The following is a 26631-nucleotide window of genomic DNA, read 5'->3' as shown; positions in this document are numbered from 1 at the left end:
TCATTAGGTGGCTCATCCATAGTTGGCATCCATGGCACAATAGTTAAGAACTACAATTGGGTGTAGCCTTTACTAATGATGAGTGAATCTGTCCCATTTCGCCATAAAATTCGTGAAATGGCAAGAATATTCATGAAACAGCGAAAAATTCAGCGAAATGCATTTGTTGCACAATTTTTTAGTCCCCCGCGTCTTTTTTGGTTGCCCACGTCTTTTTTTTTGTCGCCCATGATTTTTTTGACGCCACCGTGCCCAATTTTGAAGCGACCGTGCCCAATTTGACACGCGACAAAATTTTTGACACGCAACAACAAATTTTTCCGCAGCAAATTTTCATGGAAGTTTCACGAAACAATTTGCCAATTGCAAAATGCAGAAATTTGCTGCGAATCTATGCCTGGCGAAAAAATTCAATCATCACTAGCCTCTACATATGCCTTATTTACCTCAAAGATAGTTTATATGTAATCAAATGTTTTAGATACAGTTTGGGTTTCATATTTACTCTGACTGGCTCTGTAGAAATGGTTTTAGGGCAGTGATCCCCAACCAGTGGCTCAGGGGCAACATGTTGCTCCCCAACCCCTTGGGTGTTGCTCTCACTGCCCCCAAACCAGGGAGTTATTTTTGAATTCCTGACTTGGGGGCAAGTTTTGGTTGAATAAAAACAAGATTTATTGCCAAATAAAGCCCCTGTAAGCTGATAGTGTGCATAGAGGCTGCCTAATAGCCAATCACAGCCCTTATTTGGCTTCTCCATGAACTTTTATGGTGCTTGTGTTGCTCTCCAAGTCTTTTTACATTTGACTGTGGCTCACGGGTAAGAAAGGTTGGGGACCCCTGGATTAGGGCATTAGCAATATACAATCTTGTGTCAATCTATTCAGCCCACTAATTTATTTCTGGTGGTGTTTTACATACTGTTATGCTCCACATATTCATTAAGACATTCTCTCGTTATTATACAGGGACCTTATGTTATGTATAACTAACCCTTTCGTAGTGTAAAAATCTTTTTAAACAATATGTATTCTTTATTCTAAATGTGGGCCCTCATTCTTTTTCTCTCCATAGATACCAAGTACAGTAATCTAAGGTCTCACCGATCACTTGCATACATACATATTGTAGCTTTTCTGTAAATACTTACTGTTTCACCACTGAAAATGGGACTGTTGGAATCCCCCATAGCATCAAGAAGGCTGAGGGCTACATGGGCTTGATGGGTGGCCATTGGGCATAGTTTGTTGCTGGGCATGGGGAAGAGATCTCAGTGACTTTGATCAAGGGCAAATTGTTGAGCTACGGTCACCTGCAGTTATGGAGACTGCTCTGTTGGCTGCTGTATCTTTAGAAACACATATACCTTGACTGTTGATTCAACAAGATGGCCGACACAAGCACTAAGAATGATTAGACAACACCTGTCAGTGATAGTAATGAGCAGGTAGTGCCATTCAAGTAGGACGCAATGTTTGTAGGAGCAATGGGGGTGAAACACTTCCTTAAAGGGACAGTGCCCTTCTCTTGACTCGATAGGCCAACTCCGATTTCGAAGTAAACAGCCACACTTATCCTCATGCAAATAACTTTTATTACAGCCAATGGTCACCGTTATCATCACGCAGGCAGGCACTTCAAAACGATACATACAATTCTTCTCTTTTCCACAACTTCCAGTCCAATTACAGTTTCAGTACATTTACTTTCCTATTCCGGTATCATGGACCTAGTCCCACCTATCCGCCTAGTGGTCCGGTATCCACTATAGTACCCCTCCACTCTTAGTGGTCCGGTACTCTGCAGTGATCCCCCTCCACTCTTCCAGGATAGGCCTTTTCCCTTCGGATTCTGGCCAGTAGCCTTCTGCACTGTTTCTAGCTGTTCCTATACTGGCACTGGATGCCCTGACTAACGGGGTACCCGTTGGAAACTGGTTCCTCTCTTTCCTGGTTGGGGCGGAGACTGCCCGTTATATCTACCCTGACTGCCTCGTGCATATAACGCTCGCTATTACACCCCTCTAGCCTCTGCTAACTATTCCTCTCTACTGCCCAGGTCCTGACTCACCTCCTGTCGATGGATGTTGATTTGACCCCGCCCTCCTGTCAAAGACATCACCAGGGTGTGTCTGATCCTTTTATACCCTCCTGCCTGCACTGCCCTCTGGTGGCCGGGGGACTAAATTGCACTTAACTTTTTCTAAGTAACTATACTGCCACCTAGTGGTCAATATAACAACACTTTACCCCATTGCCACATACATATTATCACACATTTTTCACCTTCTTACATGTTTAGTGATAAATACTATCATTTTTTTGCAGTGCATTAAGACAATTTTAGGGTGATATAAAAACGTCAGTGTTGTTAAAATACTGAAATCCTTGGTTTAAACTGGGGCAAGTTTGCTCAAGTTACTTCAAACCCTTTATATGTCGTGTGGAGCAACTAAGACTTGGATAAATGAATGATAGAAAGGGAGTAGCTTTAAATCCCCATCAGTTGGCTAAGGTTAGTCACAGAGCAATAACTGCCCTTTCCAGACAGCCCCCAAATCTCCCCCCATTCCAGATAAATATTAATGGCCATATGAACCAGTTAACAAGAATACAAAAATAAATGATAAGGAAGGACTTTAATGGCATTTTTATGCTACTCTACAAAAATACTTCCATAATTCAAAGAAAATGTATTTTATAGGACACCTCATTATATCCCTTCTAATCAATTTTCCACACTAAATGAGACAAAGCCTCAGTGTGTTGCAGAATCCTGAGGGCCTTAAATGCTGGGATAATGAAATCTATAAGAGGGCAAAAGAAGAAATAAACGAAGAACTTGTATTTATTGCATAAACAGGCGCGCCACCAAAGGTCTGTCATTTCCGAAATGGAGCCAATTTCAGATCAACGAAGCTGATTGACACCCAGATGAATATAATGTGTCTCGTCAATATGATGCATTTTTCAGGCCTAGTACTGCTTTTGTTTAAAAACATTGTACCCCTTATTGGGGTCAGAACAGTCCTATTGGGTTTATTTAATGGTTAAATGATTCCCTTTTCTCTGTAATAATAAAACAGTACCTGTACTTGATCCCAACTAAGATATAATTACCCCTTATTGGGGCAGAACAACCCTATTGGGTTTATTTAATGGTTAAATGATTCCCTTTTTCTCTGTAATAATAAAACAGTACCTGTACTTGATCCCAACTAAGATATAATTACCCCTTATTGGGGGCAGAACAGCCCTATTGGGTTTATTTAATGGTTAAATGATTCCCTTTTCTCTGTAATAATAAAACAGTACCTGTACTTGATCCCAACTAAGATATAATTACCCCTTATTGGGGGCAGAACAGCCCTATTGGGTTTATTTAATGGTTAAATGATTCCCTTTTCTCTGTAATAATAAAACAGTACCTGTACTTGATCCCAACTAAGATATAATTACCCCTTATTGGGGGCAGAACAGTCCTATTGGGTTTAATTACTGTTTAAATAATGTTTTTAGCAGACTTTAGGTAGGAGATCCGAATTACGGAAAACCCCAGGTCCTGAGCATTCTGGATAATGGGTCCCATACCTGTAATAGGAAACAACAATTATTTGTAGCTATCATTATCCATAGGCCCGATGAGGAAAGAGGCATGAAAGAAGCATTAGTATGTAAGTCTCTTGCCAATGACAAGTTTATGGAGAAGTTGTGAGTAGTGATAAGCGAATTTGAATTCGTGAATCGGCTAAAAAAATGGCTAAAACGTTGCGCTTATTTTTTTGACGTGCACAACAATTTTTTTGTGTTATTTTTCTGTGTTTTTTATGGTTGCGAAACATGGAAATTCACCGTGAAACCATGCCTGGCGAAAAATTCCGCCCATCACTAGTTGTGAGCATGGCTGCGGAAAGACACGTGGAGGCAGATTCACTAAAAGTCTAATTTTCTCACTTTTTTTAAATTCGAATAAACTCATTTTTAAACTCACGAATGTCTGACAAGAAATCTAAACTGGAAAAGCATGTGCGGGAAAAATGGCAACTTTTTGGAATTCTTGAACGATAACCGTGACTTTGTGGGGCAAAAGCCAAAAATCCAAAACCCTCTAAAGATTCGTAGCACAGAAATATCTTCCAATTGTAAGAGGGGGAAATCTCTGTCATTGGCTTCTACACGATCTCTACAAGTTTCAGACTGCAGAAAAATCCGTATCGGAAAAAAACAAATGTGACCGTCAGTAATTGGCCCCCTTAGTGTATAAAGCAGTTTAATACACTACATGAACCATATATTTTTTTGACACCCTAAAGTCTATGAAAAAGCCAGATTTGCAGTAAATCAATGCCGACTCATCAATTATGAATGGTGACTTCTCGCTTTTTTGAAGGCAATATTTTCTTAGTAACCGCGTGGGCTCCAGGGATCTCTGTGCAACCCAAGAGATAAAAGTGTAATATTCGACTGAGTTCAGTGGATTATGGTACAAAAGGGCAAACCTCAAAATAGACAAGAGGGTATGTATGAACTTTCCTTCATATAGAGGCCATTTCACACCTGCGGTTGATGTGCCTCATGAGTTGGCAGTTGGTTTAGATGTCTTATTATTATTTTGTGTATTATGCAGAGCTGCCTTTCAGTGCAAAGTGTGGCAAAGCTGCCTTGGGCCCTGCACATAGCAGAGCAGCTACTTTACACAGGAAGATTGTGGGCCAGTTGGGCAGTATGGCGGCAATACGGCCAAACAGGAACAGTAGCACTTTGTATCAGTGTTCTCCAACTTGCTGATGTCAGGAGACCTGGGACTGTATTTCCTTAAAGGAACAGTAACACCAAAAAATGAAATTGTTTTAAAGTAATTATATCAAAATATATAGATGCCCTGCACTGGTAAAAGTTGTGTATTTGCTTCAGGAAAAGTACTATAGTTTATATAAATAAGTTGCTCTATAGCCATGGGGGCAGCCATTCAAGAAAAACGAGAAAAGGCACAGGTTACATAGCAGATAACAGATAAAACACTATTATATTCAACAGAGCTTATCTGTTATCTGCTAAATAACCTGTGCCTTTTCTCCCTTGAATGGCTGCCCCCATGGCTACACAGCAGCTTTGTTTATATAAATCACAGTAGCCTTTCAGGCAAACACACAATTTTTACCAGTATAGAGCAACAGTACATTATATTGTAATTATTTTATACACTTTCATTTTTTTGGTGTTACTGTTCCTTTAAGGATGGACAGTCCTAATGTATATAAATATGGGGGGGGGGGGCACACAAAGTCAGTTTTGCATCAGACTCCATCACAACTAAAGAGTTATTAGTTTATTTTGTCATTTCAAGGCTTCCAAAAAACAACATGAAAAAATATAATTATTTAATCTTAATGGCCAAGTCAATATAATATCTACATCACTTAATATTCTCTTAGAAGAGAGCAAGGCTCATGTCCCACGGGCCCTTTTCACCCCACGGTCTGATTGCCACCATCAAAATGTCCTTGAACATCAGCAGCCACTAGATCTACCAAAAAGGAATCATTTTAGGAATTCCCAGATAAACAGTGCCAGTATCTAATATGCAGCATGTTTCCCTTTAAAGGAAAAGGAAAGTAATTTTTGAAATGTACTGCCAATAGATTTGCCACATTAGTGCCACCTAGAACATTATATTTATTCTGCAGAAACCATTACCATACCTGAGTAAACAGCTTTAGAAGCTTTCTCTGTTTGCTTAAGATAGCAGCTGCCATTTTAAATATCTTCCTGCCAGCAGTCTAGCCGTTATAGCTGAGATCACACATTCCTAAGGGAGGGGGGGAGGGAGTTCTTAGCATTCTTATGGGAGGGGGGAGCAGTAGAGGGGAGAGAGGAGAGAACTGCACAGAATCTGGCCATGGGAATTAAGGATGTTTCTGAGAGAGGCCAGACACTGGAATATCATGTTTACAAAAAAAGAGACAAGAAATCCTGTGTTTCTTTTGATAGAGGGCTTACTGTATGGCTGTATTTACATAGACCTTTCATTCTGATAAAGCTTACTGAGTTTTTACCTTTCTTTCTCTTTTAAAGATATAGGGATGCCCAACCACCTGATCAACTCATTTCTTCCTTCTTTGTGCCCCTTTCTTTCTTTCTTTCATCTCTTTCTTTCTTCCGTTAGTATCTCTCATCCCTAGCATTGTCTTACACACCTTCTCCTTCTCTAGATTGTGAGATGGTTGAGCAAGATGGAGACAGCAGGTCACAATAGCAACAGTAACACTTTAAATGATTGATGAAGGCGTTTATTCCAGGAACACTCAGATGCTGCTGTTGGATCCAAATCATCAATAAGGTCAACATTCCCCATGTTCTGTGGGAATAGTGTTATATTGTATTCATAGGGATGCAAATGTGTCTAACTCCGCAACAGCTGATAGGGTCAGTATATCCTTTACTAATATTCTTCTTCCCAAATGGGCCCCTGTGATGCTGGGAGCCCCGAAGGCTCCATGAAACCAGCCGGGTGAAGGCAACTGCAGGCAGGAGACAAGGGATTAGCCTTGCTGCAGAATGTAAAGGGTAAATAACAAGGGGGCAGATAATCGTCTCATGATTTCTTACCCTTTGCTTGCGGCAGGATATTAGTACCTTAGCCTAACAGGCACGGAAATGCTAAAATATGACATTTGTTGACATTTTGTGCATGTAATCTGCATCTGAAATGAAGTCGGATCAAATTGCTTTTCTGATTAGCATACGGAGAGCATGACTTTCCCTTCTCGTTTTATTGCAGAGTGAGATTGAAATGAAAGCCATGTTTGATATCATTTAGAGAGCTCCCGCCTGTCCCACTGTGCCGTACAGCTGCCGCACATAATAATGCACAAACGCTTAATGTTTATCCAGACGGGCTGGCAACCGTGGCTTTGTTATTCTTTTTCCCTACAACAGTGGCCTGTGCCATAAACATAGCAGCCTCTTGCCCCAAGGAGCGGCACCTTTCACTCCGATACCAACACTCAGAAAGGATTTGTTACCTGGCCCTAAGGGTCTGAGAAGCCAGAAAAAGTAATGACATATTATGGGTAAGGGATTTATTATTTGGAAACCCATTATACAGAAAGCTCTAGAAACTGGAAGTGCTTTTCCCCACAGTGAGCGCTTGGTAAATGAGAAAGTTATGAATGTCGACAGATTTATATGAATCTAACCGACCTACCATAAACATATGGCAATGGTAAATCATCTGTATTTTAGTGTTGCAGACATGCCCCATGTTTTTTGGATAACAGATCCTGTTTTGTGTATACAGGTATGGGATCCCTTATCCGGAAACCCGATCTCCAGAAAGCTCCGAATTACGGAAAGCCTGTCTCCCATAGACTCCTTTATAAGCAAATAATTCAGATTTTAAAAATTGATTTCCTTTTTCTCTGTAAAAATAAAACATTACCTGTACTTGATCCCAACTAAGATATAATTACCCCTTATTGGGGGCAGAACAGCCCTATTGGGTTTATTTCATGGTTAAATGATTCCCTTTTCTCTGTAATAATAAAACAGTACCTGTACTTGATCCCAACTAAGATATAATTACCCCTTATTGGGGGCAGAACAGCCCTATTGGGTTTATTTAATGGTTAAATGATTCCCTTTTCTCTGTAATAATAAAACAGTACCTGTACTTGATCCCAACTAAGATATAATTACCCCTTATTGGGGCAGAACAGCCCTATTGGGTTTATTTAATGGTTAAATGATTCCCTTTTCTCTGTAATAATAAAACAGTACCTGTACTTGATCCCAACTAAGATATAATTACCCCTTATTGGGGGCAGAACAGCCCTATTGGGTTTATTTAATGGTTAAATGATTCCCTTTTCTCTGTAATAATAAAACAGTACCTGTACTTGATCCCAACTAAGATATAAATAATCATTATTGGATACAAAACATTCCTATTGGGTTTAATTAACATTTTATTGATTTTTTAGTAGACTTAAGGTATGGAGATCCATATTACGGAAAGATCCCTTATCCAGAATACCATTGGTCCCGAACATTCTGGATAATGGGTCCTAAGCTTTAATGCTAATTACTTGCTATGGATTCTCTAAAACTCCCTAGATCTGCTCATTTGGAGAGGTTACCAAACGAGCGGATCTTTCCCTGAAATGCCCACCTGAGGTGGTGCCTGGTGCATTTAATGTCCAGTGTTGATAGCATGGATAGCAATATTGGGCCCTCTCCCTTACAAGCAGAAAAGGCAATATATGTGTGCCAGTGGCACCTATAAAGGAACTGCTGCTTACAGAGGTGCTGGGGGGTGCCAGATCCCTTAGATTTATAATGGTGGCACTGAGCACATCATTACATAACCAATTACTTCATATCTTCAGATCTCCACCTCCATTGTCTGCCATAGGCACATGCAGTGACTCCACTTTGCACTTGCTGAACATAGGACTAGAACCCTTTAATATCTTACCCTCTGTATAGGATTGCCACCCAGATGGTATTTGACAGCTGGGACCGGTATTACAAATTTACTGGCAAAATAAATGCCGATAAAAAGTGTGGTAACCCTACTTATAATCCCTCCCTTCCCTGATTCTTTTCCTCTTTCACCCTTTTTTTATATAGAGGCCACCCTCTACCTTGGCCATTAACTCCACCCACCTGCCCATTTCCCTGCCCCATTTGCCCCTTTCCCTGCCTAGCCCACCCATTTACCCCCCCCCCAAAATGACATCACTGCCCACCCCCAACCTAAAGCCCAGACTAGAAAAAAAGGTGGCAACCCTACCACTGTAACTGCATTATGTATTTAGCTCTGCATTTAAAACCAGTGCAAATAATTCTTTGTTTAATTAGTGGCATTAAAACCAGTGAAAATAATTATTTGTTAATTAGTGGCATTCAAAAATATCAGGGGACTGTGTAACTCTGAAGAATCAGTGGGTCAGAACTGTTCTGCAAACATGTCACCGCACAACGAAGGTATTTCCAACAGATGGCTTAGCTACGTCATTTATTGTATCTATAAATTATACTAAGCGCCCACTGCCCCACAACAGTTTATTCAGTTATAAATTAGGACGGCTCACTGCTGGCAGCCATATTCACTGCAATTGTTATAGTCATCGGTTTAATTTGGATCAGCGTATTGTTTGAGAGGACCAATAACAACACAAAGTGAAAAATATATGTTTTTACTTTATCTGTTCATGCAGCACCTATTTCTTGGCAAGCAATGTCCTGTTTACATGAGAGAGGCTTCCAGTCTGTAGCTCTATAGTGAACTGACCTGAGATGCAATGGGTCGATACACTGATTTTTCTCTTGGCAGATGAAGGTTTAGCACATCAGGGAACCGGAGCAGACGTGTGACTGTAATTTGTACTTTCTGACACAAATCAATAATTGACATGGTCACATGTGTGCAAACAATCCCCCACCTCTCCCCGTGGTGCGCTGTGTGTATCGGTCCTAGAGACGTCTCGGTGAATCTGAGAAGGGAGAAAAAGTTCATCCAATATGGAAGCTGAGAAAAGCTTTGGCCTAAGAATTTGGGTCCAGTTCCGATATATCCAGATCAATCAAAAGGTATATGTACCCAAAAGCCGTGGCAGGTTGCAGCTAATTAATCAAATTAAAAAAGTGCCCTAGGAAGAGTAGGTTTCATTTCGCGACATTAAAAGTACATTTGCGCGCAATTCTTTTGGGAGACTCTGCGCCTATAGCAGAATCCTGCATTACAAACCATATTTCAAAAGTGCAAGCAGATTTTTTGTATATTAAATTTTGAAAGTGACTTGGAACTTGACATATTCTTAGTTTCCCAGGTGCCCTCAGCCAGGTGACTTGTGCTTTAAAGTGTCACCCAGACATAAAAAGCTGTATAGTAAAAGTACTTTTCAAATTAAACAAGAAACCCAAATTCATTTCTATATTAACACATCCAAACCCATTATAAAGGCATTTAAAAGTCCCAGCTGTCAATCATATATTGCTTGCCCCGCCTCTATGCCTTAGGCATAGAGGCGGGGCAGACAAGTACTTTAACTTTCAATTCAGCTCTCACTTTCCCTCTCCCTCCTAACCATCTAATTGTGTAGGCAGTGTATGGGCCTGGGCATCAGTTCACCCATTCTGGCACATACACAAGATTTTGGGGTGATACAAATTTTGCCTTAATAACAGTGCCCACAAAATGGCGGCTGCCTACTTGCCGTGATTGTTTAATTCCAGGACTGAAGGAAACAAGATTTATATTATTTATATAGTGTAAGTGAAGTTTATTTTGCTTGAGAAACACAATAGAATATCATTCGGAATTATTTCTTAAGGTGACAGGTCCCCTTTAAAGGAGAAGGAAAGGCCAAAATGTTAGGCACCCCCAGTGACTTTAATCGCTTACCTACCCCCCAGTGATTTTTACCTTTCCTTAACCTTTAATAAACTTCAGTCTCTCTTTACTGCTGCACTGCAAGTTGAAGTGGTCACCCCTCTTCCCTTTCTCCCTAGCAGCCAATCAGCAGAACAATGGGCAGGAAACAAAACTAGTGGCAGATATGAGAATTGCACTCAATAGTAAAACACCAAAGTCTGGCCGTGACTCCTCCAGTTACATGGGAGTAGGAGAAACAATAGGTTAGCTGAAAGCAGTTCTAATGTGTAGCGCTGGCTCCTTCTGAAAGCTCAGACTCAGGCACAATGCATTGAGATGGCGCCTACACACCAATATTACAGCTAAAAACAAATACATTTGTTGGTTCAAGAATAACATTTTAAATGAGACAACCAAAACTCAACCATCTACATACAGGTATGGGATCCATTTTCTGGAAACCCGTTATCAAGAAAGTTCCAATCTACGGAAAGGTCGTCTCCCATAGACTCCATTATAAGCAAATAATTCTAATTTTTAAAAATGATTCTCTTTTCTCTGTAATAATAAAACAGTACCTGTACTTGATCCCAACTAAGATATAATTACCCCTTATTGGGGGCAGAACAGCCCTATTGGGTTTATTTCATGTTTAAATGATTCCCTTTTCTCTGTAATAATAAAACAGTACCTGTACTTGATCCCAACTAAGATATAATTACCCCTTATTGGGGGCAGAAAAGCCCTATTGGGTTTATTTAATGGTTAAATGATTCCCTTTTCTCTGTAATAATAAAACAGTACCTGTACTTGATCCCAACTAAGATATAATTACCCCTTATTGGGGGCAGAACAGTCTTATTGGGTTTATTTAATGGTTAAATGATTCCCTTTTCTCTGTAATAATAAAACAGTACCTGTACTTGATCCTAACTAAGATATAATTACCCCTTATTGGGGGCAGAACAGTCTTATTGGGTTTATTTAATGGTTAAATGATTCCCTTTTCTCTGTAATAATAAAACAGTACCTGTACTTGATCCTAACTAAGATATAATTACCCCTTATTGGGGGCAGAACAGTCTTATTGGGTTTATTTAATGGTTAAATGATTCCCTTTTCTCTGTAATAATAAAACAGTACCTGTACTTGATCCCAACTAAGATATAATTACCCCTTATTGGGGGCAGAACAGCCCTATTGGGTTTATTTAATGGTTAAATGATTCCATTTTCTCTGTAATAATAAAACAGTACCTGTACTTGATCCTAACTAAGATATAATTACCCCTTATTGGGGGCAGAACAGTCTTATTGGGTTTATTTAATGGTTAAATGATTCCCTTTTCTCTGTAATAATAAAACAGTACCTGTACTTGATCCCAACTAAGATATAATTACCCCTTATTGGGGGCAGAACAGCCCTATTGGGTTTATTTAATGGTTAAATGATTTCCTTTTCTCTGTAATAATAAAACAGTACCTGTACTTGATCCCAACTAAGATATAATTACCCCTTATTGGGGCAGAACAGCCCTATTGGGTTTATTTAATGGTTAAATGATTCCCTTTTCTCTGTAATAATAAAACAGTACCTGTACTTGATCCCAACTAAGATATAATTACCCCTTATTGGGGGCAGAACAATCCTATTGGGTTTATTTAATGGTTAAATGATTCCCTTTTCTCTGTAATAATAAAACAGTACCTGTACTTGATCCCAACTAAGATATAATTAATCCTTATTGGGGGCAAAACAGCCCTATTGGGTTTATTCAATATTGATTTTTAGCAGACTTAAGCTATGGAGATCCAAATTACGGAAAGATCCCTTATCCGGAAAACCCCAGGTCCCAAGCATTCTGGTTAACAGGTCCCATACCTGTACAAGGCTCCATCTCTACTTACCTACACACTGCTGTGTCTGCACCTTTTTATTGTACTTAGGCCCAAGCATTTAATCCTGAGTAGACCAGATTATTTGAAACCCAAGCGACAGCATACAGCAGTAATATGCTGCAAAACTATTTTATTAGCTACTAACATGTTTCTGGCACAAAGCCTTTATGAAATGTAATAAAGAGCTTGTATCTGTGGGCTAAGAATATACTTTTTTTCAGTATATTACTGCTGCCTGCTGTTCCCTTTGCAGTCCAAGTAGCTGGTCTATGTACCAGACAAATGGTCTATGAAGGAAAGGTTATAGTGACAGCAAGCTATGCATTAAACATGATCTCTGCTATACAGTCATGTTAGGATGAAAGGATTGGGTTTAACTTATAGTGGTGTTTAAATTCACAGTGATGTCTAGAAATTGAAGATATTAGTTGAAACTGTAGGGGGGAAAGAGATCAGAAGTGTTTAGTGCCGATCCTTATTACATTAAATATATGTCACGACAACAGACCAAAAACGACCATTTACAGGCATGGGATCTGTTATCCAGAAACCCATTATCCAAAAAGCTCTAAATTATGGGGACAGCTAAGAGGACAGTTTATGTAGCTAAATATATAGAATATCACATATCTATCCATCAACCCAAGCTAGCATAAAGAATAATGCTTTCCTGTGCCTGCTGCGATTAGTATCATTAACCATGAAGCAAATGAAGGTTAATTAAGTCTAAATAATGTGCATAGTGATATAATATAAGGCTTTCTGTTTTGCCTTTTGTTTGTTACAACGGCAGTAAGCACCATTAGGAAGTTTGTGACGACTCCTGCTGAATTTTGCACAATGCCCCACAGACAAAAGCAGGATTTTTTACTTTATTTGTAGGTATTTTTTTTTTAAATGTATTTTTAGATATTTTTTATATTAGGTTTCTTTTATTTTCTCTTTCTTCATGATGCAGCGGTACAGGAGGGAAAGGGATGGTTATGACAATGGAAAGGTCACGTAAAACTATCCTGCAAACCTAGAACAGGGGAACAGCCTGAAACAAGGGCAGTTAGGGCAAGACTGAAACTGCAAGAAGAGCAAATAGTATCTTCATAGTATATAACGACAACAAAGAAAAAGGAAAACACAAATAAATTCAGCCTTGAATGTTTCTAGTACAGAAAAATGGTATCTGTTATACTCGGAAATGTTGGCAGAGCCAGCACCTACTCTGGCGAGAGCAGAACATGAGTTATCCTCAGTGCGAGTTCCCAGGAGATTAGGGAAGACGAAGAGGCAATGAGAAGATATGGGGTAGGCTCAGATTGAGGGGAAACAAAGGCATAACAGATTCGGGTTGGAAGGCAGTAAAAAAATAATGGGGTGTAAAGAGAATGCAAAGAAAAGGGAGAACTTAGGTAAGAAAGAACAAGAAAATCAGCCAAGAAAGAAAGAAAGAAAGAAAGGCTGAAGTGCAGGGGCACAAAGAAGGAGGAAATAAGTTGATCAGGTGGTTGGGCATCCCTATGTCTTTAAAGGAAAGGTAAAAACTAAGTAAACATGTAAATACAACCATAAGTACTCACAGAAATGCTGCACTGAGTCCTAAGTAAAAAGAAACACCACATTTCTTTCTTTTTATTCTGTATATATGATCTTCTGTGTCAAACTTCCTGCTCTCAGAAAAATCCTGCAGGGCACAGCACAAGTCTGCTCAGCTTGCTCCTCTCTCCCCCTCCCTTCTCCTCCTCTCTCTCTCCCTTCACTCTCTGCTGTGTAATCTGAGTTTAGAGCTGTTCCAGGAGCAGTGGGAAGTGAAGTCAGACTGAGCTAAAATGGCAGCTGCAAGCTACATCAAACAGAGGGAGCTTCTATGGCCGTTTACTTAGGTATGGTAAAGCATTCTGTAGAATAAATATAGTGTTTTAGCTTGCACTTACAGTATGTGACTAATCTATTGGCAACAAAATGCCTTTCCTTCTCCTTTAAAACCCAACCACTAATCTAATCAATAGCTAGTTCAGGGGCGCACTGGATATAAATCAGTGTAGCCTACAGCGTACATCAGAGCTGCTTTCAAATTACTGTTTGATGCTGAAGCACATACAAAGGTGAACCATGAGCTCCAGCAAATACTGAACCACAGTGGCCAATTCATTAATTTCTAGGGTTAAAGCTGCATTTGTTTGACATATAACTTCACTCTCTGCTCAACCTGATATTTTGCTTTGCTCCCCAAGTCTGTAGGCACCCCACGGTCACGGGAAAAAGGGAATGGGATTTTCAGACAGCTGATGAGCTACGGGGAGACAAGAATTGTCATGGTCATTAGACTGCTGTGCCACCTGGCTCATACACCAAGCCCTGGGCAATAGGTACAATATATCTAGCAGAATCACTTGATATGAGGAGTTGCCCCTGGAGTCCCTTTTTTTTTACTGCCCCATCTACAACTACTACTACAAAAATAAAGCCTTAATTCCAGGGAAGGTTCAGTGTCTCCCAGATGAGGCCAGGCGATCAGACTGCTCTGTTTAGGTGTATTTAGCATTATTATACTGCCATATACAAAGACCATGCACTTCCCCTGAATGGGTGTGGGCAAGTGTTTCCATGCATTTGTAGCCGCTGTGCGTATTTGTGGCTCTGCTTTATACATGAGCACACCACTTTCATTTAACAAATTGTGCAATGAAACAATAGTTGCACTTCAGAAACCAATTAGAGCCCTGCAAATGCACAGATTTCCATCACAGATGGGATTTTTTCCTTTTTTTTTTTACATTCCTGTAACCTATTTCTGCTCCCCTCTTCTATTTAATGCTGCCACCTAAGGGTATTTTATAAATTGCTTGTAGAGCTCATTAGGCGATGTTATGGCTCTGCTGATACCTGGAGAGCAATTATAATCTGTGTAGATATGATTTTATATTGTTAGATACAAAATAAAGACTTCTCGCATATGCTCGCTATTTGCAAACGGATAAACAGTGCCGGAGTGAACTCTTGGCTCCCTGTGAAAAGCAATATCTATTGCCCCGGCTCCGCGTAAATCAACTGCGTTTCGCAGAGCAAAGACTTTAATGCCGCAGTTTTCAGACTATTTCGGTTTAAACTCCCCTTTTATGTATAATCTTTGGACAGGGCCCCCTTACCTAATAGCATGGTTATAGATATATGAAAACATTGTTATATAAACCATTCCCACAATATCTAGGACAGGAAATGAATGTTCCCCTCAAATCTGCCTCCCAGGACTATCTACTAGAGCCAATTCTCCTTCAATCTAATCCTAACTTTTGGTTCCCAAACTGTCTGAAGGGCAGTTAGAGAATTAGAGAGAATGGCCATTTAAAGGGGAACTTTGCTTTCCGAACCAAAAAAACCCTAATATACCTATCACTGTAATCTGTTCCATCAAAAACTATGAATAAATACCATTTTTATATGCTGAAATCCAGCTGCAAAACAGTTCTTCTGCATCATTTTAAATCCTGGCAGGGGAGAAGGGACTAAAACATTGATGTTACACATTGTAACAAGTTCTCCACAGCTTACAGACAGCATGCAGGAACTATATAACCCACAATGCTGGCATTGTGGGTTATATAGTTTCTTTTCTTATTGACATGACGTGTGCAGCAGGGAATTGTGGGATTGGGAGGATGCAGGCTGAAGGCAGGCTGAGGACAGGCGACTACTGTTACATTTATTTGAGTCACAAAGTAGTCAGCCAGATCAGCAGGGAAACAGCAGGGGGCGGGGCTTAGGGAGCTGTTCTAAACCATATTATTACATTAAACATCATGGAAAGGCTGCATATTTTTTCATCAATGTATGTTGCAAAGTTGCTTGAAATTATGTTTACTTTTCAAAAAGCTTAATTTGTGTTTGAATGGAGTTTCCCCTTAATCTCTTAGATATGTCTGAATGCCCTGCTTCAAGGTCAGTTCAGGTGAAAAGGTATTTGCAGTCCTAGGCATTCTTGGAACTACAGCTGTATGACCGACATGCTGATATTTTCCTATATTTGTACCCATTTCATGAGCTAAGGCGGGCCCTGACCAAAGGATGGATCCTCAAGGGAGCTTGAACTTAGTTTGGTCTGGACCCCCTAGTCACATTACCAAGGGCCACCACTTCTGTAACTCAGGCTGGGGGTTAAACTACACATTACGATTTTCTCCTTTGGCGAAGTTGGATATTAGTCAGGCCAGATATTGGTCAGGCAGGCACCCATGGAATGTCCCCATACACATGCAGAAAAGCTGCCCAATCAGTCTAAAGGACTCAAATCGGCAGCTTAAATCTGCCCCTGTATGGCCACCTTAAGTTATAGATAAATCACTGCAGGTATATTATAGTCAGGGATTACTCGGTTGGTATCTCAGCACGGTGGTTATTTTTTCTCACTGACACACAATTTTGACAAATATAATAAAATGTGAAATGGGCTTTTTACTGCTGTTATATTATGTAATATCCCTTAGTGGTTTATTTCACTGGAAGCCAATAAAATAAGACATTTTAGGAGCAGCAATTAAACTCTTTAAATCAGAAATTAGCAATTTGTGTTCTTGTTCTTGACCGGTATGTAACAGAGCCATCTAGTGACTTCTTCATTATTCCCAATACATGAGTGATACTCAGAGTTCCCTGTATAACTCAGCCTGCAGCCTTGTGCCTTTATATGGTCACAGAACCCCTCATTGACTGCTAATATCCTTATCATTTACAGTAGGGGGTACATTATCCCTTATAATACATGAGTGATACTCAGAGTTCCCTGTATAACTCAGCCTGCAGCCTTGTGCCTTTATATGGGCACAGAACCCCTCAGTGACTGCTAATATCCTTATCATTTACAGTAGGGGGTACATTATCCCTTATAATACATGAATGATACTCAGAGTTCCCTGTATAACTCATATGGTCACAAACCACCCCCCCCCTTATAATTTACAGTGGGGAGTATATTATTAACTGTTATCAGTGTGATACAGTGCTCTGAATGAATATTTAGCCTATTAATGTATGTACAGAGCTGACATTAATGCTAAACCCAGTAAATATTAAGCAAAGTAATTTTTTCCTGCATTCACTGTTTATGTCCCCTTATGTCGGTACAGACCCACATGGCAGATTAAAACTGATTAACACATTCATTGCCATGGAGTAAAAGCCATCAAAATGAATTATATGACAAACATGGATACACACCCTTATCCCCTTGGCTTTGGCTCTGATGGCTGCCACCAAAGATCTCATTTGCCATGGAAATTGTAAGCACGGCTAAAGTCTGTAAAGGCATTCTGAATGCAGGCTTCTGTATAACATAAGCGCTAATTGGCCCTGCAGGATGTGAATTCAACATGTGACCTGAGAGTACACACAAAGGACAGCCTCTGCTGTAAAATATTATATATTGATACAGGTATGGGACCTTTTATCTAGAATCCTCGAGATCTAGGGTTTTGCAGATAAGGGATCTTTCTGTAATTTGAATATCCATACTTTAAGTCTACTATAAAATAATTTAAACATGAAATAAACCCAATAGGATTGTTCTGCCCCCAATAAGGGGTAATTATATCTTAGTTGGGATCAAGTACAGGTACTGTTTTATTATTACAGAGAAAAGGGAATCATTTAACCATTAAATAAACCCAATAGGGCTGTTCTGCCCCAATAAGGGGTAATTATATCTTAGTTGGGATCAATTACAGGTACTGTTTTATTATTACAGAGAAAAGGGAATCATTTAACCATTAAATAAACCCAATAGGACTGTTCTGCCCCCAATAAGGGGTAATTATATCTTAGCTGGGATCAAGTACAGGTACTGTTTTATTATTACAGAGAAAAGGGAATCATTTAACCATTAAATAAACCCAATAGGGCTGTTCTGCCCCAATAAGGGGTAATTATATCTTAGTTGGGATCAAGTACAGGTACTGTTTTATTATTACAGAGAAAAGGGAATCATTTAACCGTGAAATAAACCCAATAGGGCTGTTCTGCCCCCAATAAGGGGTAATTATATCTTAGTTGGGATCAAAAAGGGAATCATTTAACCATTAAATAAACCCAATAGGGCTGTTCTGCCCCCAATAAGGGGTAATTATATCTTAGTTGGGATCAAGTACAGGTACTGTTTTATTATTACAGAGAAAAAGGAAATCAAGTTAAAAAAATGAATTATTTGATGTGCCTATGGGAGATGGCCTTCCTGTAATTTGGAGCTTTCTGGATAACAGGTTTGCGGATAATGGATTCCATACCTGTATCCAATCATTTACCCCATAGGCACTGGAGGACACTGGTTATTTCCCTATAGATTTGTAGCTGTAGAACAGTGGGGCTTAAAGACGATCCCTAGTTTCATTTCTTGTACGAAATACAATATTTATTAAGCAAAAAGTCATCTTTAACAAAATGCAAATACAAATAACAAAAACAATAAAAAAAATACAATTACAAATGTTTCGGTCAGCACGGTGAGTGCAAAGGGCAGCTAGGGAAGAAGGTCAGTTCCTCATCGCCAGCATTGAGTTAATGTCCCAGATAAGATTCCTTAACTGATCCATGATCTGCTTCAATTGCTGATTCTTCTGCTTTAGTTTCTGGGGGGAAAAAAAAAGAAAATGTGAGGTTTATGTGACTTACAAATGTGGGTAATCAGAATGTAAGCTCAAAAATGAAATGACTGGAAACTCTATTGGGCGCTTTCGTTAATTATATAAAATTTAGTGTTTTCTGAAATATGAGCAGGTTTTGTCTAATGTCAGCCTTTTGGCTTAGGAGCTCTCATCGAGCTCAGGTTGGCCAAGGGTTAATGAATGAGCACAGCTGGGGGTTTCCATTACAGGCCACACTGCAGTTCCCTCCTTGCCTGCTGAAGCTTTAGAGTTGTACTGACAGTGGGAACCGAGCTCAGTCCCAATCAGACCCAATGCCCTGACCCCATTTCCCCCATTCAGCACACTGGGTGCAGGTCAGACACTAAGGCGCTTGGCCAGTTCTCAATGCTCCAGTCCTGCTGGTCACTCTGCCCTTGGGTAGGTGCTTCTGACTTGTTCCTGCTGTGACCCTTGCCTGCCAGTCCCTGTCTGAACTCTGCCCTGCTGTGGTTTCTTGGACACATTCTTGGGTACATTAACCCTTGCACTGCTGTACCTTGGACTATTCCCTGCCTGGTTTTGTTGCGCCAGTTACTAGCTTCAGTTAACCCTTCCTGTGCCTATTCCTGCATTTTATATTTGCTCTGCTGAATAAAAGCTACTTTAGTTGCTAACTCCTGCCTGTCTAATTGTTCTGCAGCAAGCCTCCTCCTTGTTCCCTGTACCAATCATGAAGGACAGTGGCCCTGAGGCGCCGCTATTGCCCCCTGGTCATGACCACAGACACAAGCACCCATCTACTGCCATCTAATGAGCCCCTCCCTACAGTGAACAGTGTCTCTGTCTTTAGATCAATTTGGCGACTCGGAGCTTGCTGGTGAATGCGCAGTTATAGATACTCCAGGATAACCTTCAACTAAGCTTTTATCCACCAACAGACATACGGTCAGCTTATGACCTATACCATATGGGTGACATTCTTGAGCCTGCTGGCTCCCATTAGTTAGTTTATGTTTTCCTATGTGCAGGCAACCACTTTACCTTATTAACTTCCAGAATTTCTCTCTTTTCCTCACTTGCAAAGCGAAGTTGGCTAGCAATGCCGCGGTCATCATGCTTTGAGTACTCTTCTTCCACATACGGTACAAGCTGCTGTATATGGGATATAACCATGGGATATAAGTCATACATTTATGAAGTGCCCCAATTAAACGGTACTGTCCAGCCAATGACCTTCCAGCTGTTGGATGCCACTGTAATCTGCACTTCACCAATACAGATGGGCCCTATGTTGGACAGCAGCATATAATGTGTTCTGTCACCATTGTGGTCTACTTTCTCCATCTTACCCTCCGTACAAATCAGATTATGACCATAAATATCCAGAAACAATGGCTTACCTCTATGGGTACAGGGTCCAGTCCGGCACAGTTTTCATTGCACTTGTCATAGACCAGCCTCAGTTTACGGAACAGGATTGAAAGCTGGCGGAGATGCTCTTGCAACTTTCCCAGTCTATCCTGGTAGGTGACTGTGTGATAGGTGACTCCGTTTGGCAGCTGGAGAGTGAGCGGAACAGTGGCCAAAACGTTAGCACACAAAATACATGGAGCTGTAAGCAACTAAAATGAGCAACAAAAGCAGAGAACCAATGTTTTTCCCAAAAAGCTAAAATAATCCACTGCTTGGTGGCTGAGGCAACACTCAGATGTTGGGGCTACAGCGAGCGTTAGGGCAGCAGTGGCAGGGCAAGAATAAAGTGGGAAATACATGGTCTGAAAAAACCTTACTGGGCAGTGTATAGGCTACTTCCATTTGCCTGCCCAAAGATATATGGCCAAAAGTCTTGCTCATTGTATGTTATTCATAGTGCCTGGAGGGGCTATAGGCTTGTGGTCAGTAACTAAGGAGTGGTTGGGAAATTACCTCATGGTCAGTCTTTGGAGGGAGGGGCAAAGGGCTTCAAGTTTGTTATGGAAGTACCAATGGTATTCAGGCCACTACTGGGGGGAGCAATGGAATTAAGGCCAGCAGTGGGAGGGGCAATGACATTAAGGCTAGCAGTGGGAGGGACAACTGGAGTAAGGTCAGCAGTGGGAGAGGCAATGCAATTAGGGTCAGCAGTGGGAGGGGCAATAGAATTAGGGTCAGCAGTGGGAGGGGCAATAGAATTAGGGTCAGCAGTGGGAGGGGCAATAGAATTAGGGTCAGCAATGGGAGGGGCAATAGAATTAGGGTCAGCAGTGGGAGGGGCAATAGAATTAGGGTCAGCAGTGGGAGGGGCAATAGAATTAGGGTCAGCAGTGGGAGGGGCAATAGAATTAGGGTCAGCAGTGGGAGGGGCAATAGAATTAGGGTCAGCAGTGGGAGGAGTAATAGAATTAGGGTCAGCAGTGGGAGGAGTAATAGAATTAGGGTCAGCAGTGGGAGGGGCAGTAGAATTAGGGTCAGCTGTGGGAGGGGCAATAGAATTAGGGTCAGCAGTGGGAGGAGTAATAGAATTAGGGTCAGCAGTGGGAGGGGCAATAGAATTAGGGTCAGCAGTGGGAGGAGTAATAGAATTAGGGTCAGCAGTGGGAGGAGTAATAGAATTAGGGTCAGCAGTGGGAGGGGCAGTAGAATTAGGGTCAGCAGTGGGAGAGGCAATAGAATTAGGGTCAGCAGTGGGAGGAGTAATAGAATTAGGGTCAGCAGTGGGAGGGGCAGTAGAATTAGGGTCAGCAGTGGGAGGAGTAATAGAATTAGGGTCAGCAGTGGGAGAGGCAATAGAATTAGGGTCAGCAGTGGGAGGAGTAATAGAATTAGGGTCAGCAGTGGGAGGGGCAGTAGAATTAGGGTCAGCTGTGGGAGGGGCAATAGAATTAGGGTCAGCAGTGGGAGGGGCAGTAGAATTAGGGTCAGCTGTGGGAGGGGCAATAGAATTAGGGTCAGCAGTGGGAGGGGCAGTAGAATTAGGGTCAGCTGTGGGAGGGGCAATAGAATTAGGGTCAGCAGTGGGAGGGGCAGTAGAATTAAGGTCAGCTGTGGGAGGGGCAATAGAATTAGGGTCGGCAGTGGGAGGGGCAGTAGAATTAGGGTCAGCAGTGGGAGGAGTAATAGAATTAGGGTCAGCAGTGGGAGGGGCAATAGAATTAGGGTCAGCAGTGGGAGGAGTAATAGAATTAGGGTCAGCAGTGGGAGGGGCAGTAGAATTAGGGTCAGCAGTGGGAGGAGTAATAGAATTAGGGTCAGCAGTGGGAGGGGAAATAGAATTAGGGTCAGCAGTGGGAGGGGCAATAGAATTAGGGTCAGCAGTGGGAGGAGTAATAGAATTAGGGTCAGCAGTGGGAGGAGTAATAGAATTAGGGTCAGCAGTGGGAGGGGCAGTAGAATTAGGGTCAGCTGTGGGAGGGGCAATAGAATTAGGGTCAGCAGTGGGAGGGGCAGTAGAATTAGGGTCAGCTGTGGGAGGGGCAATAGAATTAGGGTCAGCAGTGGGAGGGGCAGTAGAATTAGGGTCAGCAGTGGGAGGAGTAATAGAATTAGGGTCAGCAGTGGGAGGGGCAGTAGAATTAGGGTCAGCTGTGGGAGGGGCAATAGAATTAGGGTCAGCAGTGGGAGGAGTAATAGAATTAGGGTCAGCAGTGGGAGGGGCAATAGAATTAGGGTCAGCAGTGGGAGGAGTAATAGAATTAGGGTCAGCAGTGGGAGGAGTAATAGAATTAGGGTCAGCAGTGGGAGGAGTAATAGAATTAGGGTCAGCAGTGGGAGGAGTAATAGAATTAGGGTCAGCAGTGGGAGGGGCAATAGAATTAGGGTCAGCAGTGGGAGGAGTAATAGAATTAGGGTCAGCAGTGGGAGGGGCAGTAGAATTAGGGTCAGCTGTGGGAGGGGCAATAGAATTAGGGTCAGCTGTGGGAGGGGCAATAGAATTAGGGTCAGCAGTGGGAGGAGTAATAGAATTAGGGTCAGCAGTGGGAGGAGTAATAGAATTAGGGTCAGCAGTGGGAGGAGTAATAGAATTAGGGTCAGCAGTGGGAGGAGCAATAGAATTATGGTCAGCAGTGGGAGGAGTAATAGAATTAGGGTCAGCAGTGGGAGGGGCAGTAGAATTAGGGTCAGCAGTGGGAGGAGTAATAGAATTAGGGTCAGCAGTGGGAGGAGTAATAGAATTAGGGTCGGCAGTGGGAGGAGTAATAGAATTAGGGTCGGCAGTGGGAGGGGCAGTAGAATTAGGGTCAGCAGTGGGAGGAGTAATAGAATTAGGGTCAGCAGTGGGAGGAGTAATAGAATTAGGGTCAGCAGTGGGAGGGGCAGTAGAATTAGGGTCAGCTGTGGGAGGGGCAATAGAATTAGGGTCAGCAGTGGGAGGGGCAGTAGAATTAGGGTCAGCTGTGGGAGGGGCAATAGAATTAGGGTCAGCAGTGGGAGGGGCAGTAGAATTAGGGTCAGCAGTGGGAGGGGCAGTAGAATTAGGGTCAGCAGTGGGAGGGGCAGTAGAATTAGGGTCAGCAGTGGGAGGAGTAATAGAATTAGGGTCGGCAGTGGGAGGGGCAGTAGAAGAGGCAATAGAATTAGTGGGAGGGGCAATGGTATCCAGGTTAGTAGAGCTAGCCATAGCGGGTTAAAGGTCGGTATTAAGTATAGACTTTAGGTTGAATGGAGAGACCAGCTGGGGTAGAGCCCAGAGCAGAACACGGTCAGTCAGGCCCAGGCGGTACCTGCATGTTACGGAGCAGTTGGAAGATCTCCATAGTCCGGAATACGATATCCTGCACAGTCTCCTGGCCGATCCGGCACAGGGACGCGGTATTTACTTCGCGGGCCGCGGTAGCCGCTTGTGCTCCCGGGAAACCCCCCGGCCCGGCCGCCGCTCCCATCCCAGGCCCTGACAGGGGAGGGGTAGACATTTCCCCACAAACCAAAGAAACTATGCGCAAATGCTCAAGTAATCTAACTGAGCAGAAAACTGCTGCTAATTTTACATCAGAATGGTGTTTTGACCTTCCCAATATGGCGCTGGAAAAGCTCTCACTGCTGCGACCTAGTGTAAATGGCGCATTTAATACACGTCATGGCCTGTGCCTGAAGATTTCCGTGTCTCGCCAGTCTCAACATGGAGGGCGTTTAGATAGGGAGGGTTGGCGTGACGCTAAAGAGCGGAAATAAATGTGTTCAGAGGACAAGATACATGAACGGGGAGAGTGTAATTAAATATAATAAATGAGGTGTGAAGGGATTCCATTTTTACTATGGTTTTCATGTTTTAAAGCCTACTACTTATGTTTTAACTATAATTAGTAACCTGTGATAAGGAATACATTCTATGTGCAGATTCACCCACACTTGGATACATTTGTAACCCCTGTTTGGCTGTAAAGAAGTCAAACCACGGCTAGTATAGGGTTTAGAGCATAGGGTACATGCAACTCGTCCCTTCAGGAGGGGCCTTCGCTATATGGAAGTGACCAATGGAGCCAAGGGGTGTAGTGGAACTACAACTCACTACGCTGTGTGTAGGGCAGATTAGCAAAGATGGACGCCAGAAGGTTCTTGCAGTTGAACAATAGAACTGGTTTATTGTCAAAGACAATATGCAGGGTTATTTCAATATACTCACATACAGATGTCATATGATAGTAGTACTCTGAGGAAAGCAAAAAAAGGGTGCACACCGGTTTATCCCACCTCCTTTAGAGTCTGAGCAGGGTAAATGCACTTGGTCAGCTTGGCACCCCTGTGGAAGCAGTCAGGATAGATACTTCAGTCCTCAGGTTGAATACCTCTAGCTTGAGAGTCCTACAGCCGACTATGGATCAGGGTTTAGGTACTGCCTGTTTCTTGTGTCTCAACCGTGGCCCTATGCTGAGGCAACAGTGCCTGTATGGAAGGGTGCTTCCAACTACTTTCCTTGGTGGAGCGGAAACTGCTCCTGCTTCCTTCCCTCTCTATCTCACTCTCCTAGAAAGTGCTCGGCAAGAGTAACTATCTAACTGGTCCTCATTCATGGGGTTCCTGTCCTCGACTTCACCAGAGTAGGTATTAATCTCTGGGGCTATAAGGCTTTACTGGGGCCTATTCTGATCCCAGGCTCAGTGGACCTTCACCTGAGACACAGAGGCAGCCAAAGAGGAAAACACACCCTTCTGCTAAACACTATATGAGAGTGCAAGAGGTGTGGTCAACCCAAATAACCAATAAGGCATAAGGCAAACTCTTAAATACATGGGGCCCAGTAACAGCATAAAGGTAGTGGTAGGGTTTAAAGCCATAGGGGCATGTTAACCCTATGGGTCCCTACAGATTCTGTTCTCAAGATAGCCTTAGTATTTGGCGAAGACCTTGTTTTCTCAGATATTTCTATGTGCGTACACTGGTAACACCTATGCTCATATGTTTCTTTTTTTTTTGTAACTTAGATTTTTATTGGTTTTTAAGCATTTTAGTCATGACAGGCGTTCAATAGATCAATAATGGCAATATAACAATACAATTGTACAGGTCTGGTAGATTGACCATATCACACAGTATAGAACAGGCCTGTTTCTTGACAATTGGCAGCAATCATTAGCAATATAATGTAAAAAGTAACAGTTGCAATTGCAAATAATACTGAAAAGGGAGGAGAGGAGGAGGAGAGGAAGAGGGGGAACAAAGGAAAGGGGGGAATATACAGGGAAGGAAAAGTGTGGGTCCCTTGGGAGGGGGAGAGTGGAGGGTTATGGTTGTAGGTCAGATAAGAGGTAAGTCCTGTATAGGGTGTGTCTTACTTTATGTTGGCTATATAATAATCCCATCTGGACCAAACCCTCTCCCATTGTTTACGTCGGTCGTAAATTTGGCCGTCATGAGCTCCATCTCCCTCATGTCCCTCACCCTCAGAAGCACATCCCCTAGTCTAGGGGGTACGGGATCCTTCCACTTTTTAGTAATGCTTATATGTTTCTTATGACATATGCAACTTTCACAAAGTCTATATAAACCCTGTGCTGTCTTTGTGCAGAACCCACAACTTGGCAAACTCCCTGCAACTCCTGGGACCTTGCTGCCCCTTGGGTGAGTGCTTATCCAGTTGCCGGTGATCCGCCTGGGGAGGAAATGACCAGGAGACTTGAGATTGCTGTTTAACCAAACAAACTTCTTTATTTATTCCAAACATCATTCAGTGGTATTATATGCAGGTTCAGGTATCTCTCCTCAATATCTAAACCAGGAGCTTCTCTCTGTCTAGATTATCTCCCCTCTTTGGGAATATGCTGTGATCTGAGCTAACCACTGAATGTACCTGAACTATGGCCAGTAATGCCGGGAGGTGATAATCCCACTGATCTCCTTGGAGGGGCCTCAAGCTGCCCAACTAAATACCTCTATCCTTTCCTACATGGGCATGCAGAGACTTTACCTGTACAAGACCATCATTTATTATTAAAAGATAGGTCAGGGGACATAAAGTCATCATTTTTTCTATAGTTCCATTCCATGTAGTCCATACATAGTCTTAGTTATTATGTATCCAGAAATCAACATCTTCTCTTATTGCTCATATAAATACATTTTAACAGTTGCTTATTATGTTATTACATTGCAGTAAAGGCCACTAATAGGGGGCATCTGTTGCCCTAATAGAGCCTGCACTCTGGTTGAGGGAAACAATATATATATATTTTTTTTAAATGTCCCCTTCTAAGCAATGGGCTGCCCGCACTGGGAGGGAGCTTCTCCATGTGGCGTATATATGTGCATAATGAGCATGTCGTGTGGTGGGCTCATTT

At 42.0% G+C, this 26631-nt stretch overlaps 1 protein-coding gene across 1 annotated transcript; it reads right to left on the bottom strand.

The window, feature by feature from the left end:
• Window positions 1-18644: 18644 nt before the first annotated feature.
• med30 (mediator complex subunit 30) lies at window positions 18645-23771 on the bottom strand. The gene is made up of 4 exons (NM_001017241.2): window positions 23581-23771; window positions 20281-20439; window positions 19922-20032; window positions 18645-18883 (listed from the first exon to the last, which is right to left on the bottom strand). The coding sequence occupies exons 1-4, from the start codon at window positions 23767-23769 to the stop codon at window positions 18788-18790; spliced, it is 555 nt and encodes a 184-aa protein (NP_001017241.1). The 5' UTR covers window positions 23770-23771; the 3' UTR covers window positions 18645-18787.
• Between the last annotated feature and the right edge of the window lie 2860 nt (window positions 23772-26631).

The sequence above is a fragment of the Xenopus tropicalis genome, chromosome 6 (genome assembly GCF_000004195.4).
Source record: "Xenopus tropicalis strain Nigerian chromosome 6, UCB_Xtro_10.0, whole genome shotgun sequence".
Classification (NCBI taxonomy): Eukaryota; Metazoa; Chordata; class Amphibia; order Anura; family Pipidae; genus Xenopus; species Xenopus tropicalis.
The sequence above is the reverse complement of the archived record's forward strand: the minus strand, read 5'-3'. Positions and strand labels throughout refer to the sequence as shown.